At 49.7% G+C, this 15969-nt stretch overlaps 1 protein-coding gene across 1 annotated transcript in view; it reads left to right on the forward strand.

Moving 5' to 3' along the window:
• The first annotated feature begins 1295 nt into the window (after window positions 1-1295).
• LOC130342148 (reticulon-4 receptor-like 2) overlaps window positions 1296-15969 on the forward strand; it is a 49036-nt gene continuing 34362 nt past the window's right edge. The window contains exons 1-2 of the mRNA XM_056554254.1: window positions 1296-1527; window positions 15016-15515. Of these exons, the coding sequence (XP_056410229.1) occupies window positions 1470-1527; window positions 15016-15515 (558 nt within the window). The 5' untranslated portion in view covers window positions 1296-1469. The remainder of the gene's footprint in view (window positions 1528-15015; window positions 15516-15969) is intronic.

Below are 15969 nucleotides of genomic sequence, written 5' to 3' on the forward strand. Positions count from 1 at the left end.
TTGTGTTCTGGGGTATTGTGCTGCGTGGTCCTTATGTTATGGGGTATTGTGCTGCGTGGTCCTTATAATCTGGGGTATTGTGCCGCGTGGTCCTTGTGTTCTGGGGTATTGTGCCGCGTGGTCCTTGTGTTCTGGGGTAATGTGGCACGTGGTCCTTGTGTTCTGGGGTAATGTGGCAGGTGGTCCTTGTGTTCTGGGGTAATGTGGCACGTGGTCCTTGTGTTCTGGGGTAATGTGGCAGGTGGTCCTTGTGTTATGGGGTAATGTGGCACGTGGTCCTTGTGTTCTGGGGTATTGTGCTGCGTGGTCCTTGTGTTCTGGGGTAATGTGGCACGTGGTCCTTGTGTTCTGGGGTAATGTGGCACGTGGTCCTTGTGTTCTGGGGTATTGTGTTGTGTGGTCCTTGTGTTCTGGGGTATTGTGCTGCGTGGTCCTTGTGTTCTGGGGTACTGTGTTGTGTGGTCCTTGTGTTCTGGGGTATTGTGTTGTGTGGTCCTTGTGTTCTGGGGTATTGTGCTGCGTGGTCCTTGTGTTCTGGGGTAATGTGGCACGTGGTCCTTGTGTTCTGGGGTAATGTGGCACGTGGTCCTTGTGTTCTGGGGTATTGTGTTGTGTGGTCCTTGTGTTCTGGGGTACTGTGTTGTGTGGTCCTTGTGTTCTGGGGTATTGTGTTGTGTGGTCCTTGTGTTCTGGGGTATTGTGCTGCGTGGTCCTTGTGTTCTGGGGTAATGTGGCACGTGGTCCTTGTGTTCTGGGGTATTGTGTTGTGTGGTCCTTGTGTTCTGGGGTATTGTGCTGCGTGGTCCTTGTGTTCTGGGGTAATGTGCTGCGTGGTCCTTGTGTTCTGGGGTACTGTGTTGTGTGGTCCTTGTGTTCTGGGGTATTGTGCTGCGTGGTCCTTGTGTTCTGGGGTAATGTGGCACGTGGTCCTTGTGTTCTGGGGTATTGTGTTGTGTGGTCCTTGTGTTCTGGGGTATTGTGCTGCGTGGTCCTTGTGTTCTGGGGTACTGTGTTGTGTGGTCCTTGTGTTCTGGGGTATTGTGCTGCGTGGTCCTTGTGTTCTGGGGTAATGTGGCACGTGGTCCTTGTGTTCTGGGGTAATGTGCTGCATGGTCCTTGTGTTCTGGGGTAATGTGGCACGTGGTCCTTGTGTTCTGGGACATTGTGCCGGATTCTTCTTACGATCTTTCTTGTTTTGTTGTTGTATTTTCTCCTTTTCACCTCTTTTCCTTTTCTTTCCCTTCTTCCTCCCATAAAGAACGTCTCCTCGTGTTTTGCGCAGGAACCTCCACAGACTCAGGGTCATGTGATCTACTGTCGGATTCTCATGTTATTATGTGACTAAAGGATCAGGACTGAGGACTTGTGAATAGGACTTGTCAGTGTCCTCTCCTCACACATGAGCGGCTCAGCCCTGCTCCCTCCACCCTCACTCCTCCCGATCCGGCACATCCTCCTCACATCTCAGGATGCTCTTAGTCAATCCAGAGACAAGGATGCGAAGAGACTGCAAGATCCCCCTGCGAGGTAAGAGACCCTCAGAGCCGGAGAAAAGTGTGACAGGGACCATGAGGGGGTCTTACTGCTCCATATAGTGGGGACCATGTGACATCCATATCTGTACTTGTCCAGGGGGATACAAAAGGATGTAAGAGGGATGTATGGATAAGATCCTATGAAGCCCACCCTGAGGAGATGTCGGGGGTCTCCTTATAGATATGGGGGTGTATGGATAAGATCCTATGAAGCCCACCCTGAGGAGATGTCGGGGGTCTTCTTATAGATATATAGGTGTATGGATAAGATCCTATGAAGCCCACCCTGAGGAGATGTTGGGGGTCTTCTTATAGATATGGGGATGTATGGATAAGATCCTATGAAGCCCACCCTCAGGAGATGTCGGGGGTCTTCTTATAGATAGGGGGGCTGTATGGATAAGATCCTATGAAGCCCACCCTGAGGAGATGTCGGGGGTCTTCTTATAGATATATAGGTGTATGGATAAGATCCTATGAAGCCCACCCTGAGGAGATGTCGGGGGTCTTCTTATAGATATGGGGCTGTATGGATAAGATCCTATGAAGCCCACCCTGAGGAGATGTTTGGGGTCTTCTTATAGATATGGGGGATGTATGGATAAGATCCTATGAAGCCCACCCTGAGGAGATGTCGGGGGTCTTCTTATAGATTTGGGAGTTGTATGGATAAGATCCTATGAAGCCCACCCTGAGGAGATGTCGGGGGTCTTCTTATAGATATGGGGGATGTATGGATAAGATCCTATGAAGCCCACCCTGAGGAGATGTCGGGGGTCTTCTTATAGATATGGGGGATGTATGGATAAGATCCTATGAAGCCCACCCTGAGGAGATGTCGGGGGTCTTCTTATAGATATGGGGGTGTATGGATAAGATCCTATGAAGCCCACCCTGAGGAGATGTCGGGGGTCTTCTTATAGATAAGGGGGATGTATGGATAAGATCCTATGAAGCCCACCCTGAGGAGATGTCGGGGGTCTTCTTATAGATATGGGGGATGTATGGATAAGATCCTATGAAGCCCACCCTGAGGAGATGTCGGGGGTCTTCTTATAGATATGGGGGTGTATGGATAAGATCCTATGAAGCCCACCCTGAGGAGATGTCGGGGGTCTTCTTATAGATATGGGGGATGTATGGATAAGATCCTATGAAGCCCACCCTGAGGAGATGTCGGGGGTCTTCTTATAGATATGGGGGGTGTATGGATAAGATCCTATGAAGCCCACCCTGAGGAGATGTCGGGGGTCTTCTTATAGATAAGGGGGATGTATGGATAAGATCCTATGAAGTCCACCCTGAGGAGATGTCGGGGGTCTTCTTATAGATAAGGGGGATGTATGGATAAGATCCTATGAAGCCCACCCTGAGGAGATGTCGGGGGTCTTCTTATAGATATGGGGGATGTAAGGATAAGATCCTATGAAGCCCACCCTGAGGAGATGTCGGGGGTCTTCTTATAGATATGGGGGCTGTATGGATAAGATCCTATGAAGCCCACCCTGAGGAGATGTCGGGGGTCTTCTTATAGATATGGGGATGTATGGATAAGATCCTATGAAGCCCACCCTGAGGAGATGTCGGGGGTCTTCTTATAGATATGGGGGATGTATGGATAAGATCCTATGAAGTCCACCCTGAGGAGATGTCGGGGGTCTTCTTATAGATAGGGGGGCTGTATGGATAAGATTCTATGAAGTCCAACCTGAGGAGATGTCGGGGGTCTTCTTATAGATATGGGGGCTGTATGGATAAGATCCTATGAAGACCACCCTGATGAGATGTCGGGGGTCTTCTTATAGATATGGGGCTGTATGGATAAGATCCTATGAAGACCACCCTGAGGAGATGTCGGGGGTCTTCTTATAGATATGGGGGGCTGTATGGATAAGATCCTATGAAGTCCACTCTGAGGAGATGTCGGGGGTCTTCTTATAGATATGGGGGCTGTATGGATAAGATCCTATGAAGACCACCCTGAGGAGATGTCGGGGGTCTTCTTATAGATATGGGGGATGTATGGATAAGATCCTATGAAGCCCACCCTGAGGAGATGTCGGGGGTCTTCTTATAGATATGGGGGATGTATGGATAAGATCCTATGAAGCCCAGCCTGAGGAGATGTCGGGGGTCTTCTTATAGATAAGGGGGATGTATGGATAAGATCCTATGAAGCCCACCCTGAGGAGATGTTTGGGGTCTTCTTATAGATATGGGGGATGTATGGATAAGATCCTACGAAGCCCACCCTGAGGAGATGTCGGGGGTCTTCTTATAGATTTGGGAGTTGTATGGATAAGATCCTATGAAGCCCACCCTGAGGAGATGTCGGGGGTCTTCTTATAGATATGGGGGATGTATGGATAAGATCCTATGAAGCCCACCCTGAGGAGATGTCGGGGGTCTTCTTATAGATAAGGGGGATGTATGGATAAGATCCTATGAAGTCCACCCTGAGGAGATGTCGGGGGTCTTCTTATAGATAAGGGGGATGCATGGATAAGATCCTATGAAGCCCACCCTGAGGAGATGTCGGGGGTCTTCTTATAGATATGGGGGATGTATGGATAAGATCCTATGAAGCCCACCCTGAGGAGATGTCGGGGGTCTTCTTATAGATATGGGGGCTGTATGGATAAGATCCTATGAAGACCACCCTGATGAGATGTCGGGGGTCTTCTTATAGATATGGGGGATGTATGTATAAGATTCTATGAAGCCCACCCTGAGGAGATGTCGGGGGTCTTCTTATAGATATGGGGGGCTGTATGGATAAGATCCTATGAAGTCCACTCTGAGGAGATGTCGGGGGTCTTCTTATAGATATGGGGGCTGTATGGATAAGATCCTATGAAGACCACCCTGAGGAGATGTCGGGGGTCTTCTTATAGATATGGGGGATGTATGGATAAGATCCTATGAAGCCCACCCTGAGGAGATGTCGGGGGTCTTCTTATAGATATGGGGGATGTATGGATAAGATCCTATGAAGCCCAGCCTGAGGAGATGTCGGGGGTCTTCTTACATATATGGGGATGTATGGATAAGATCCTATGAAGCCCACCCTGAGGAGATGTCGGGGGTCTTCTTATAGATATGGGGGTGTATGGATAAGATCCTATGAAGCCCACCCTGAGGAGATGTCGGGGGTCTTCTTATAGATAAGGGGGATGTATGGATAAGATCCTATGAAGCCCACCCTGAGGAGATGTCGGGGGTCTTCTTATAGATATGGGGGATGTATGGATAAGATCCTATGAAGTCCACCCTGAGGAGATGTCGGGGGTCTTCTTATAGATATGGGGATGTATGGATAAGATCCTATGAAGCCCACCCTGAAGAGATGTCGGGTGTCTTCTTATAGATATGGGGGCTGTATGGATAAGATCCTATGAAGCCCACCCTGAGGAGATGTCGGGGGTCTTCTTATAGATATGGGGATGTATGGATAACATCCTATGAAGCCCACCCTGAGGAGATGTCAGGGGTCTTCTTATAGATATGAGGGGCTGTATGGATAAGATCCTATGAAGCCCACCCTGAGGAGATGTCGGGGGTCTTCTTATAGATATGGGGGGTGTATGGTTAAGATCCTATGAAGCCCACCCTGAGGAGATGTCGGGGGTCTTCTTATAGATAGGGGGGCTGTATGGATAAGATCCTATGAAGCCCACCCTGAGGAGATGTTTGGGGTCTTCTTATAGATATGGGGGATGTATGGGTAAGATCCTATGAAGTCCACTCTGAGGAGATGTCGGGGGTCTTCTTATAGATATGGGGGATGTATGGATAAGATCCTATGAAGCCCACCCTGAGGAGATGTCGGGGGTCTTCTTATAGATCTGGGGATGTATGAATAAGATCCTATGAAGCCCACCCTGAGGAGATGTCGGGGGTCTTCTTATAGATATGGGGGATGTATGGATAAGATCCTATGAAGCCCACCCTGAGGAGATGTCGGGGGTCTTCTTATAGATAAGGGGGATGTATGGATAAGATCCTATGAAGTCCACCCTGAGGAGATGTCGGGGGTCTTCTTATAGATAAGGGGGATGTATGGATAAGATCCTATGAAGCCCACCCTGAGGAGATGTCGGGGGTCTTCTTATAGATATAGGGGCTGTATGGATAAGATCCTATGAAGCCCACCCTGAGGAGATGTCGGGTGTCTTCTTATAGATATGGGGGCTGTATGGATAAGATTCTATGAAGCCCACCCTGAGGAGATGTCGGGGGTCTTCTTATAGATATGGGGGCTGTATGGATAAGAACCTATTAAGCTAACCCTGAGGAGATGTCGGGGGTCTTCTTATAGATATGGGGGATGTATGGATAAGATCCTATGAAGTCCACCCTGAGGAGATGTCGGGGGTCTTCTTATAGATATGGGGGTGTATGGATAAGATCCTATGAAGACCACCCTGAGGAGATGTCGGGGGTCTTCTTATAGATATGGGGGTGTATGGATAAGATCCTATGAAGACCACCCTGAGGAGATGTCGGGGGTCTTCTTATAGATATGGGGGATGTATGGATAAGATCCTATGAAGCCCACCCTGAGGAGATGTTGGGGGTCTTCTTATAGATATGGGGGATGTATGGATAAGATCCTATGAAGCCCACCCTGAGGAGATGTCGGGGGTCTTCTTATAGATATGGGGATGTATGGATAAGATCCTATGAAGCCCACCCTGAGGAGATGTCGGGGGTCTTCTTATAGATATGGGGGATGTATGGATAAGATCCTATGAAGCCCACCCTGAGGAGATGTCGGGTGTCTTCTTATAGATATGGGGGCTGTATGGATAAGATTCTATGAAGCCCACCCTGAGGAGATGTCGGGGGTCTTCTTATAGATATGGGGATGTATGGATAAGATCCTATGAAGCCCACCCTGAGGAGATGTCGGGGGTCTTCTTATAGATATGGGGATGTATGGATAAGATCCTATGAAGTCCACTCTGAGGAGATGTTAGGGGTCTTCTTATAGATATGGGGGCTGTATGGATAAGAACCTATTAAGCTAACCCTGAGGAGATGTCGGGGGTCTTCTTATAGATATGGGGGATGTATGGATAAGATCCTATGAAGTCCACCCTGAGGAGATGTTGGGGGTCTTCTTATAGATATGGGGGATGTATGGATAAGATCCTATGAAGCCCACCCTGAGGAGATGTCGGGGGTCTTCTTATAGATATGGGGATGTATGGATAAGATCCTATGAAGCCCACCCTGAGGAGATGTCGGGGGTCTTCTTATAGATATGGGGGTGTATGGATAAGATCCTATGAAGCCCACCCTGAGGAGATGTCGGGGGTCTTCTTATAGATATGGGGGATGTATGTATAAGATTCTATGAAGACCACCCTGAGGAGATGTCGGGGGTCTTCTAATAGATATGGGGGCTGTATGGATAAGATCCTATGAAGCCCACTCTGAGGAGATGTCGGGGGTCTTCTTATAGATATGGGGGCTGTATGGATAAGATCCTATGAAGTCCACCCTGAGGAGATGTCGGGGGTCTTCTTATAGATATGGGGGATGTATGGATAAGATCCTATGAAGCCCACCCTGAGGAGATGTCGGGGGTCTTCTTATAGATATGGGGGATGTTTGGATAAGATCCTATGAAGCCCACCCTGAGGAGATGTCAGGGGTCTTCTTATAAATATGGGCGATGTATGGATAAGATCCTATGAAGTCCACCCTGAGGAGATGTCGGGGGTCTTCTTATAGATATGGGGGGTGTATGGATAAGTTCCTATGAAGCCCACCCTGAGGAGATGTCGGGGGTCTTCTTATAGATATGGGGGATGTATGGATAAGATCCTATGAAGCCCACCCTGAGGAGATGTCGGGGGTCTTCTTATAGATATGGGGAATGTATGGATAACATCCTATGAAGCCCACCCTGAAGAGATGTCGGGGGTCTTCTTATAGATATGGGGGCTGTATGGATAAGATCCTATGAAGCCCACCCTGAGGAGATGTCGGGGGTCTTCTTATAGATATGGGGGTCTGTATGGATAAGATCCTATGAAGCCCACCCTGAGGAGATGTCGGGGGTCTTCTTATAGATATGGAGGATGTATGGATAAGATCCTATGAAGTCCACTCTGAGGAGATGTCGGGGGTCTTCTTATAGATATGGGGAATGTATGGATAACATCCTATGAAGCCCACCCTGAAGAGATGTCGGGGGTCTTCTTATAGATATGGGGGATGTATGGATAAGATCCTATGAAGTCCACCCTGAGGAGATGTCGGGGGTCTTCTTATAGATATGGGGGATGTATGGATAAGATCCTATGAAGTCCACTCTGAGGAGATGTCGGGGGTCTTCTTATAGATATGGGGAATGTATGGATAACATCCTATGAAGCCCACCCTGAAGAGATGTCGGGGGTCTTCTTATAGATATGGGGGATGTATGGATAAGATCCTATGAAGCCCACCCTGAGGAGATGTCGGGGGTCTTCTTATAGATATGGGGAATGTATGGATAACATCCTATGAAGCCCACCCTGAAGAGATGTCGGGGGTCTTCTTATAGATATGGGGGCTGTATGGATAAGATCCTATGAAGCCCACCCTGAGGAGATGTCGGGGGTCTTCTTATAGATATGGGGGTCTGTATGGATAAGATCCTATGAAGCCCACCCTGAGGAGATGTCGGGGGTCTTCTTATAGATATGGAGGATGTATGGATAAGATCCTATGAAGTCCACCCTGAGGAGATATTGGGGGTCTTCTTATAGATATGGGGGATGTATGGAAGTGTCTCAGGATGAAGACGTAACAGGTGACAAGAGAGGACGACAATGTGAGATCTGAGGCTCCTGCTGAATATTTTATGGCGTTGGATTTAGTTTCCTTTGTACAAACCAGAATAGAAGGTTCATAGTGGGGACATGAAATGTTTTTATTACCTACGGGGGGACGGGATCTGTGTGCGGAGGGGAAATTATTAGGGACAATTCCGGAAACAAATCCCAATCCGATGAATGTTCTGTCATAGAATGAGATGGTTCTCGTCTAGTCCGGAGTGTGCGGGGTGTATGGTGACACTCAATGCCAGGATGTTACCTAACAGTAGAAGGTTCATGTTATGGCGTATGGTTACAGGGCATGGAGAATAACATACAGGATTTCCTCAGTGTCTTGTATCTAGACTAATGTCGGGGATACACGGACATATCATACGCCTACAGGGGAATGAAGCTTCATTGCGTCTTAATCAGGTGGAAAAAATACCCGCACCCGCTCCCCTCTAACCATGAGGCCATCACCGCGCTCCCACAGATCTATGGAAATGGTCGGGAACGAGTAAATGAAAGGTTTTGACAATTTTTTTAATGTTCTCTTTTGATGCAGTTTGTTCAGTTATTAAAATTTACCCCTCAAAATAAGGTGAAACGATGCCAAATGCGTTAATATGTTTTATCGCCTGAGCTCCTGAGGGTCATGACACTTAGGACAAATGGAGTCTGTGGGTGTGGAGGGCGCTCAGTGACTCTTTACAGTTTTATTGTGTTATTATTTTTTATAGTCTTTCTTCTTTACTCTATTGGGGATCAGGTTAGAAGGCCGATCAGTGTCCCTGCAGTCCCCATATACAGACAAGTATTGAAGTCGATCAGGCAGGAGAAACATCTCAGACGTGGGGATCAGATCTGGATCTAATGTGTATTTTGGCTCCTGAAGATGTCGGGGGGACGTGGGTCAGCCATGTTGGATGGTAACATGCCCAATTCTTTAGTTGTCAGGGAGAAGTCACCATCAGAGGTGTCCAGCATCGGCTTTCTTTCCTCGTCCTCCTGTAATCGGGAGGGATAGATGTTGGATTATCTGGTTGACAGATATCATACGTGTATGGTTGGCTTTGGATCATGGCTTCTCAATCTTTTTCAGCTACGGTCTTCCCAGCCTCCATTTTGGTGCCTGGACCTCATTGTTGTTCATAGTCCAGGGCAAAATTAGCAAAAATGACCTCAATTAGTCTGAACATTCATCTCCTGAACCCATTTTAGTTGCTAAAGCAGAGACCGGTGCAGTCAGACAAAGGCTTATAATGAAAGACGGAGAAAATGAAAATCATGGCCATCACCGCAATGTCGTCCGGATGCCTGTCTGTTTATTGTGGCATCACAGCAAAAACATTGGCTCAGTCAGGAGGGGGGGCAGGGACAAGGTAGCCTACCCCACCCCTGCACCCCTCACAGACACCATAGATGTCCATACCAGGTCAACCACAGCAAGAACGCCCATAGCAATGACTCCCTGGACTACTAGGTCCAATAAAGATCAGCAGCAGGGAAGTCCTCATGAGATCAGTAATTGTCCTTCTAGGACTGAAGCATGGGCAGTGCTCTACAGTAAAGTGGGTTCTCCTGTAATGGCAGCATTTTTAATCGGGCTCAGGTTGGGTTATTAAATAAGAAGATACCCTCCTGCCTGGCCCTGGGCAAAATGAAAAGTGGGGCCCTAAATGCCGAAATATCTTACCAACACCACAGTCATAATCAGAATACCATTATATAAGGCCCAGATAATACCGCCACACCAGGAACACTACCATCACCAACAACAGTGACTAACACCATTATACTGTTACTGCATAAAACCTCTATACCAACATTTCCTCCATACAGTGACCATATAGTTGTATGTACCACAACCTACCCACATTTTCTTATACATAAAGCCCAAAATGGGAACAATGTCCACAGTGATGTCCCACACAGTAAGGGAATTCTGCTTCAAATTAAAGCCCATAGACTTTTATGGGATTCCGCACTCCTGTTCACATGGCAGAATTTCTGCAAGCGGAATTTCAGAAGTGTGAATGGGAGTGTGGAATCCCATAGAAGTCTATGGGCTTTAATTTGAGGCGGAATTCCGGGAGCGGAAATTCTGCCGTGTAAATAGACCCTACATGTATAGGAAGATCACTCCATTAGATAGGTAGGTTGATAGGTAAGTAAGTAGGAAGGATTCCTTATTAATTATGTAAGTCCTTCCCATAAAAGGGGTTATCCAGGCAGCTGTGGCGCTGACGCTCCTGGTCCCCATCACCGCCTGTTTCTGGTGATTCTGCGGAGACCACACAAGTGCCTATTCAGCCAATCACTGACTGAGGCAGGACTCCACTGTGCCCAGTGACTGGCTGATCGGGCAGGTCCTGTTGGGATAATACATCAGTAGCGGTGATGAGCGAGGACCGAGAGCGTCATTGCAGCAACTGTAGGGAATCAAAGGTGAGTATGGCTTATTTTTAATGCCACCCCGACTAATATAACATTTTTTATGCCTTGATAACCCTTTTAATTTAGTAGGTCTCCCTTATTAAGTTAGTAGGAATGTCGCCCCATTAAGTAGATAGGGCCCTTGATACGTAAGTCCCAACATTAAGTAGGTAGTGCCCCCATCTGTTAGGTATATCCCCCTTCATCAGGTAGGTATGTCCCCTTAACAGGTAGGTAAAAGCTCTTCCATCTTCTGCCTTGTAGCAGGGTCTTCTGCATGCTCTATTCTAGTGGAGCCGCATGCGCTGATGAGTGACGTCCTGCGCGGCTCCCAGCTTCCTGTAGATTACAGCATACAGCTGAGAATGATGTTCTGCAGTCTCACGAACCGGGCCACCATGTCTAAGCTCCTGTGCCTTGGACCCAGGGTGGGCCCCGTTGCGAACCGCTTGACACCAGTGTAGTGGAGAAAACTGTTCCCTGTAGAGAAATGTGTCCAAGCAGCTGATGATAAATGCTGAGTCAGCAAAGCCACTGTGATTGGCTGAGACGCACACATCCGCCCCATACTATAGGTTGTTGGGGGGGAGTGCAGTCCAGCTCTGCTCAGTATTTGGCACCAGCTCTCTGGACACATTTCACTACACCCCGATCTCCGCGCTCTCACAATAAAGCAAACTGTATCCTCTCGAGATCGGGGCAGAGAAGCGGAGGACATGGATGTTGAAAACTGTGGCCCCGCTTCTGTTGATCACTCTTACCACTGCTGTAAAACTGTGAACCCGATCCCCATGGCTCTCATCAGCCTGGAGGATGTAGGAATGTGTGTCCCCGCTGCTGGCTCTCGCCATCCCGATCCCTGCAAATTCCTACATCCCCGCCGCAGGGATCGGGATGGAGAGAGCCAGCAGCGGGGACACACATTCCTACATCCCCACCGCAGGGATCGTGATGGGGAGAGCCAGCAGTGGGGACACACATTCCTACATCCCCACCGCAGGGATCGTGATGGGGAGAGCCAGCAGTGGGGACACACATTTCTACATCTTCACCTCAGGGATCGTGATGGAGAGAGCCAGCAGCGGGGACACACATTCCTACATCCCCACCGCAGGGATCGTGATGGGGAGAGCCAGCAGTGGGGACACACATTCCTACATCCCCACCGCAGGGATCGTGATGGGGAGAGCCAGCAGTGGGGACACACATTTCTACATCTTCACCTCAGGGATCGTGATGGAGAGAGCCAGCAGCGGGGACACACATTCCTACATCCCCGCCGCGGGATCGGGATGGAGAGAGCCAGCAGCGGGGACACACATTCCTACATCCCCGCCGCAGGGATCGTGATGGAGAGAGCCAGCAGCGGGGACACACATTCCTACATCCCCGCCACAGGGATCATGATAGAGAGAGCCAGCAGCGGGGACACACATTCCTACATCCCCGCCGCGGGATCGGGATGGAGAGAGCCAGCAGCGGGGACACACATTCCTACATCCCCACCGCAGGGATCGGGATGGAGAGAGCCAGCAGCGGGGACACACATTCCTACATCCCCGCCGCAGGGATCGTGATGGAGAGAGCCAGCAGCGGGGACACACATTCCTACATCCCCGCCACAGGGATCATGATAGAGAGAGCCAGCAGCGGGGACACACATTCCTACATCCCCGCCGCAGGATCGGGATGGAGAGAGCCAGCAGCGGGGACACACATTCCTACATCCCCACCGCAGGGATCGGGATGGAGAGAGCCAGCAGCGGGGACACACATTCCTACATCCCCACCGCAGGGATCGGGATGGAGAGAGCCAGCAGCGGGGACACACATTCCTACATCCCCACCGCAGGGATCTGGATGGAGAGAGACAGCAGCGGGGACACACATTCCTACATCCCCACCGCAGGGATCTGGACGGAGAGAGCCAGCAGTGGGGACACACATTCCTACATCCCCGCCGCAGGGATCGTGATGGAGAGAGCCAGCAGCGGGGACACACATTCCTACATCCCCACCGCAGGGATCTGGATGGAGAGAGCCAGCAGCGGGGACACACATTCCTACATCCCCACCGCAGGGATCTGGATGGAGAGAGCCAGCAGCGGGGACACACATTCCTACATCCCCGCCGCAGGGATCTGGATGGAGAGAGCCAGCAGCGGGGACACACATTCCTACATCCCCACCGCAGGGATCGTGATGGAGAGAGCCAGCAGCGGGGACACACATTCCTACATCCCCACCGCAGGGATCTGGATGGAGAGAGCCAGCAGTGGGGACACACATTCCTACATCCCCACCGCAGGGATCGTGATGGAGAGAGCCAGCAGCGGGGACACACATTCCTACATCCCCACCGCAGGGATCTGGATGGAGAGAGCCAGCAGCGGGGACACACATTCCTACATCCCCACCGCAGGGATCTGGATGGAGAGAGCCAGCGACGGGGACACACATTCCTACATCCCCACCACAGGGATCGGGATGGAGAGAGCCAGCAGCGGGGACACACATTCCTACAGCCCCACCGCAGGGATCGGGATGGAGAGAGCCAGCAACGGGGACACACATTCCTACATCCCCACCGCAGGGATCTGGATGGAGAGAGCCAGCAGCTGGGACACACATTCCTACATACCCCAGGCTGATGAGAGCCGTGGGGATCGGGTTGACAGTTTTACAGCAGTGGTAAGAGTGATCCACAGAAGCGGGGACACAGTTTTCAACATCCCTGTTCTCCGCTTCTCTGCCCCGATCTCTCTGCTCTCATAGAGAGGATACAGTTTGCTTTATTGTGAGAGCGCGGAGATCGGGGTGTAGTGAAATGTGTCCAGGGAGCTGGTGCCAAATACTGAGCAGAGCGGGACTGCACCCCCCCCCCCCCCCCCCCCCCCCACCGGCCCTGCCTACAGATGTTGCAATACTTCAACTGGGAGTTAAAGTCGATTGCAATAACAATGGAAAATCCTATAAGGGAGTTACCAAATGTCCTCAGATTGGGATGGGGGGGGGGGTTGGGGTGTACCATGGAGAGTCTTTCACAGGTAATCTCAGATTTCTAGGTGGATATAGGGTGACTCTGACCCATTAGACTACCAGAGACACAATAATGGGCCCCAACAATACAGCAGAAGGCAACCAGATTTTGAGTCCCATAGGACTTTATGTATTTGCACCCTCCGAATAGTGGACACTCCCAATAGCTGACGCGGACACATCCATGCGGATGCATTAACTTCCCAATAGCAGACAACCAGGCTTATCTGCCGGCCCTACCAGACCCTACCTTGTGCCCCACACTAAAATGGACTCTCCCACACCAGGAACACACCTGGAAATGGACTAGCCCGCTAAAGGGGTGTTGGTCAGCCGGCCGCAGTGTTAGAGAGAGGAGAGGGGATGCGGAAATCTGACAGCTCAGTGTGTTTCGCTTGCAGTAGTATTCACGCCAACAATCGGGTGTGGGATAAAAACAAAGGTCAATCATGCCCTTTTTTCCCCATAAGTGGCCACTATTGGGAGATTCTACTGTTAGTCTATTTCATCTTATTGATGATTTTTGTTTTTTTGTAATGGTAACAACATGGGCAACAATTCAAATAATACTGGGCATGCCTATATGAATGGTGGCCTAGTGGACCTCTGGTGGAGGGGCCAAGACTAAATCCAGCAGTGGTGCCTGCTGTCGATTGTCTTTTCATATCTGCCCGGTATATATTCAGCTGTATTATCGACAGATTATATGGGGTGGTTATTGGCCTAAAAGGTCCATATCACCATGGGTAGTGGACTCAGCAATCAGCCAATGGATGAGCTAAAGTCCATTCATTAAATAATCACATAAATGATCACATGGTCAGTTGGCCGCACTTTGTGGTGCGAAAACATGTGATGTACTGGTGACAATGACGAAGGGCTGCCCAAATAATCCATCAAGTGTCTATACTGCCTGACCTGCACAATGGTTTTGGTGTTTAAAGGCTGTTTAGGGAATAGGTTGGCCCATCCAAAGGGTCCTAACAGTCTAGATCAGTGGTCTCCAAACTGTGGCTCCCCATATGTTGCTGTGAGTTGTAGAGGCCTGGAGGTCCGCAGTTTGGAGACCACTGGTCTAGGTTCTTCTAGTGTTGCTGTAGACAGATGAACCTGTACTAACCTGTGCTTTCTTTTTCATGTCCTCATCTTTCTTCCCTCTCGTCTTCTGTTTCTCCTGTCCCTCCATGTGGTAGGCTCCCTCCAGTACCTCCTTGGTTTTCTCCTCCTCCTCCTCCCCCTTTCACTCTCTTACCCTTATACCCTTTCCCCCTGTCCTTCCCTTTGTACGTGTTATCCCTCACCCCCTACCGCCAGCTGCCAATCTCACAACCTGTCCCGCGTCCCCTCACCTCTGCCCAGTCAGGCACGAAGAGTTTTCCTGCAGAACAACCAGATCTCCGATCTTTACCCCGGGCTGTTTTCTCCCTTCACTTCTGTCCTTTGGCTTTTTTCAAATCGCATCTCTGTCTTGCGTCCTGGGACGTTCCAAGGCTTGGAGCACCTTGAGGAGCTGGACCTAGGCAAGAATCCCAACCTGCCACCTCTTCAGCCCGACACCTTCAGTGGCCTCAACTCTTTGCTGTCCCTGCACCTGTATCAGTGTAATATCCACAGGCTACCAGCTGGGCTCTTTCGTGGCCTCTACTCACTGCGCTACCTCTACCTGCAACACAACCGCCTGACAGGCCTGCCGGTGAGATGCATGCTTATCTACTCTCAATGCGGTCATGTGTCCTGTTCATATTGAGTAATGCCTGTGTGTAATGTATATTGATTTTATGCTTTAAGGGTAGGGTCACGCATGCCGTATTGTGCTGCGTATTTGTTTATCCATTAAAGTAAATGGGTAGCAAAAGAAGCTGCATATTTTGCTGTCAATTGATTTCAATGGTTAGGAAAATAGGCAGCAGCAGATACGCAGCAAAAATGTGGGACACTACCCTAAAGGGGTATTCTCACCTGGGACATTGATGGCAGAGGATATGCTATGGTTGTGCCATTGTTGCCCCTCCAGCTCATTATAGTCAAGCAGGCTGGATGGGGCAGGGGAGCCCTCCATCTCAAGATAGATGCCGGTCCCAGAAGAGCATCACCTCATGTCCCGGATAAGAATAACCCTCCAGTCTACCTTCAGATGATACTTTTCA

This window comes from Hyla sarda, unplaced genomic scaffold (assembly GCF_029499605.1).
Source record: "Hyla sarda isolate aHylSar1 unplaced genomic scaffold, aHylSar1.hap1 scaffold_637, whole genome shotgun sequence".
NCBI classification, from domain to species: domain Eukaryota; kingdom Metazoa; phylum Chordata; class Amphibia; order Anura; family Hylidae; genus Hyla; species Hyla sarda.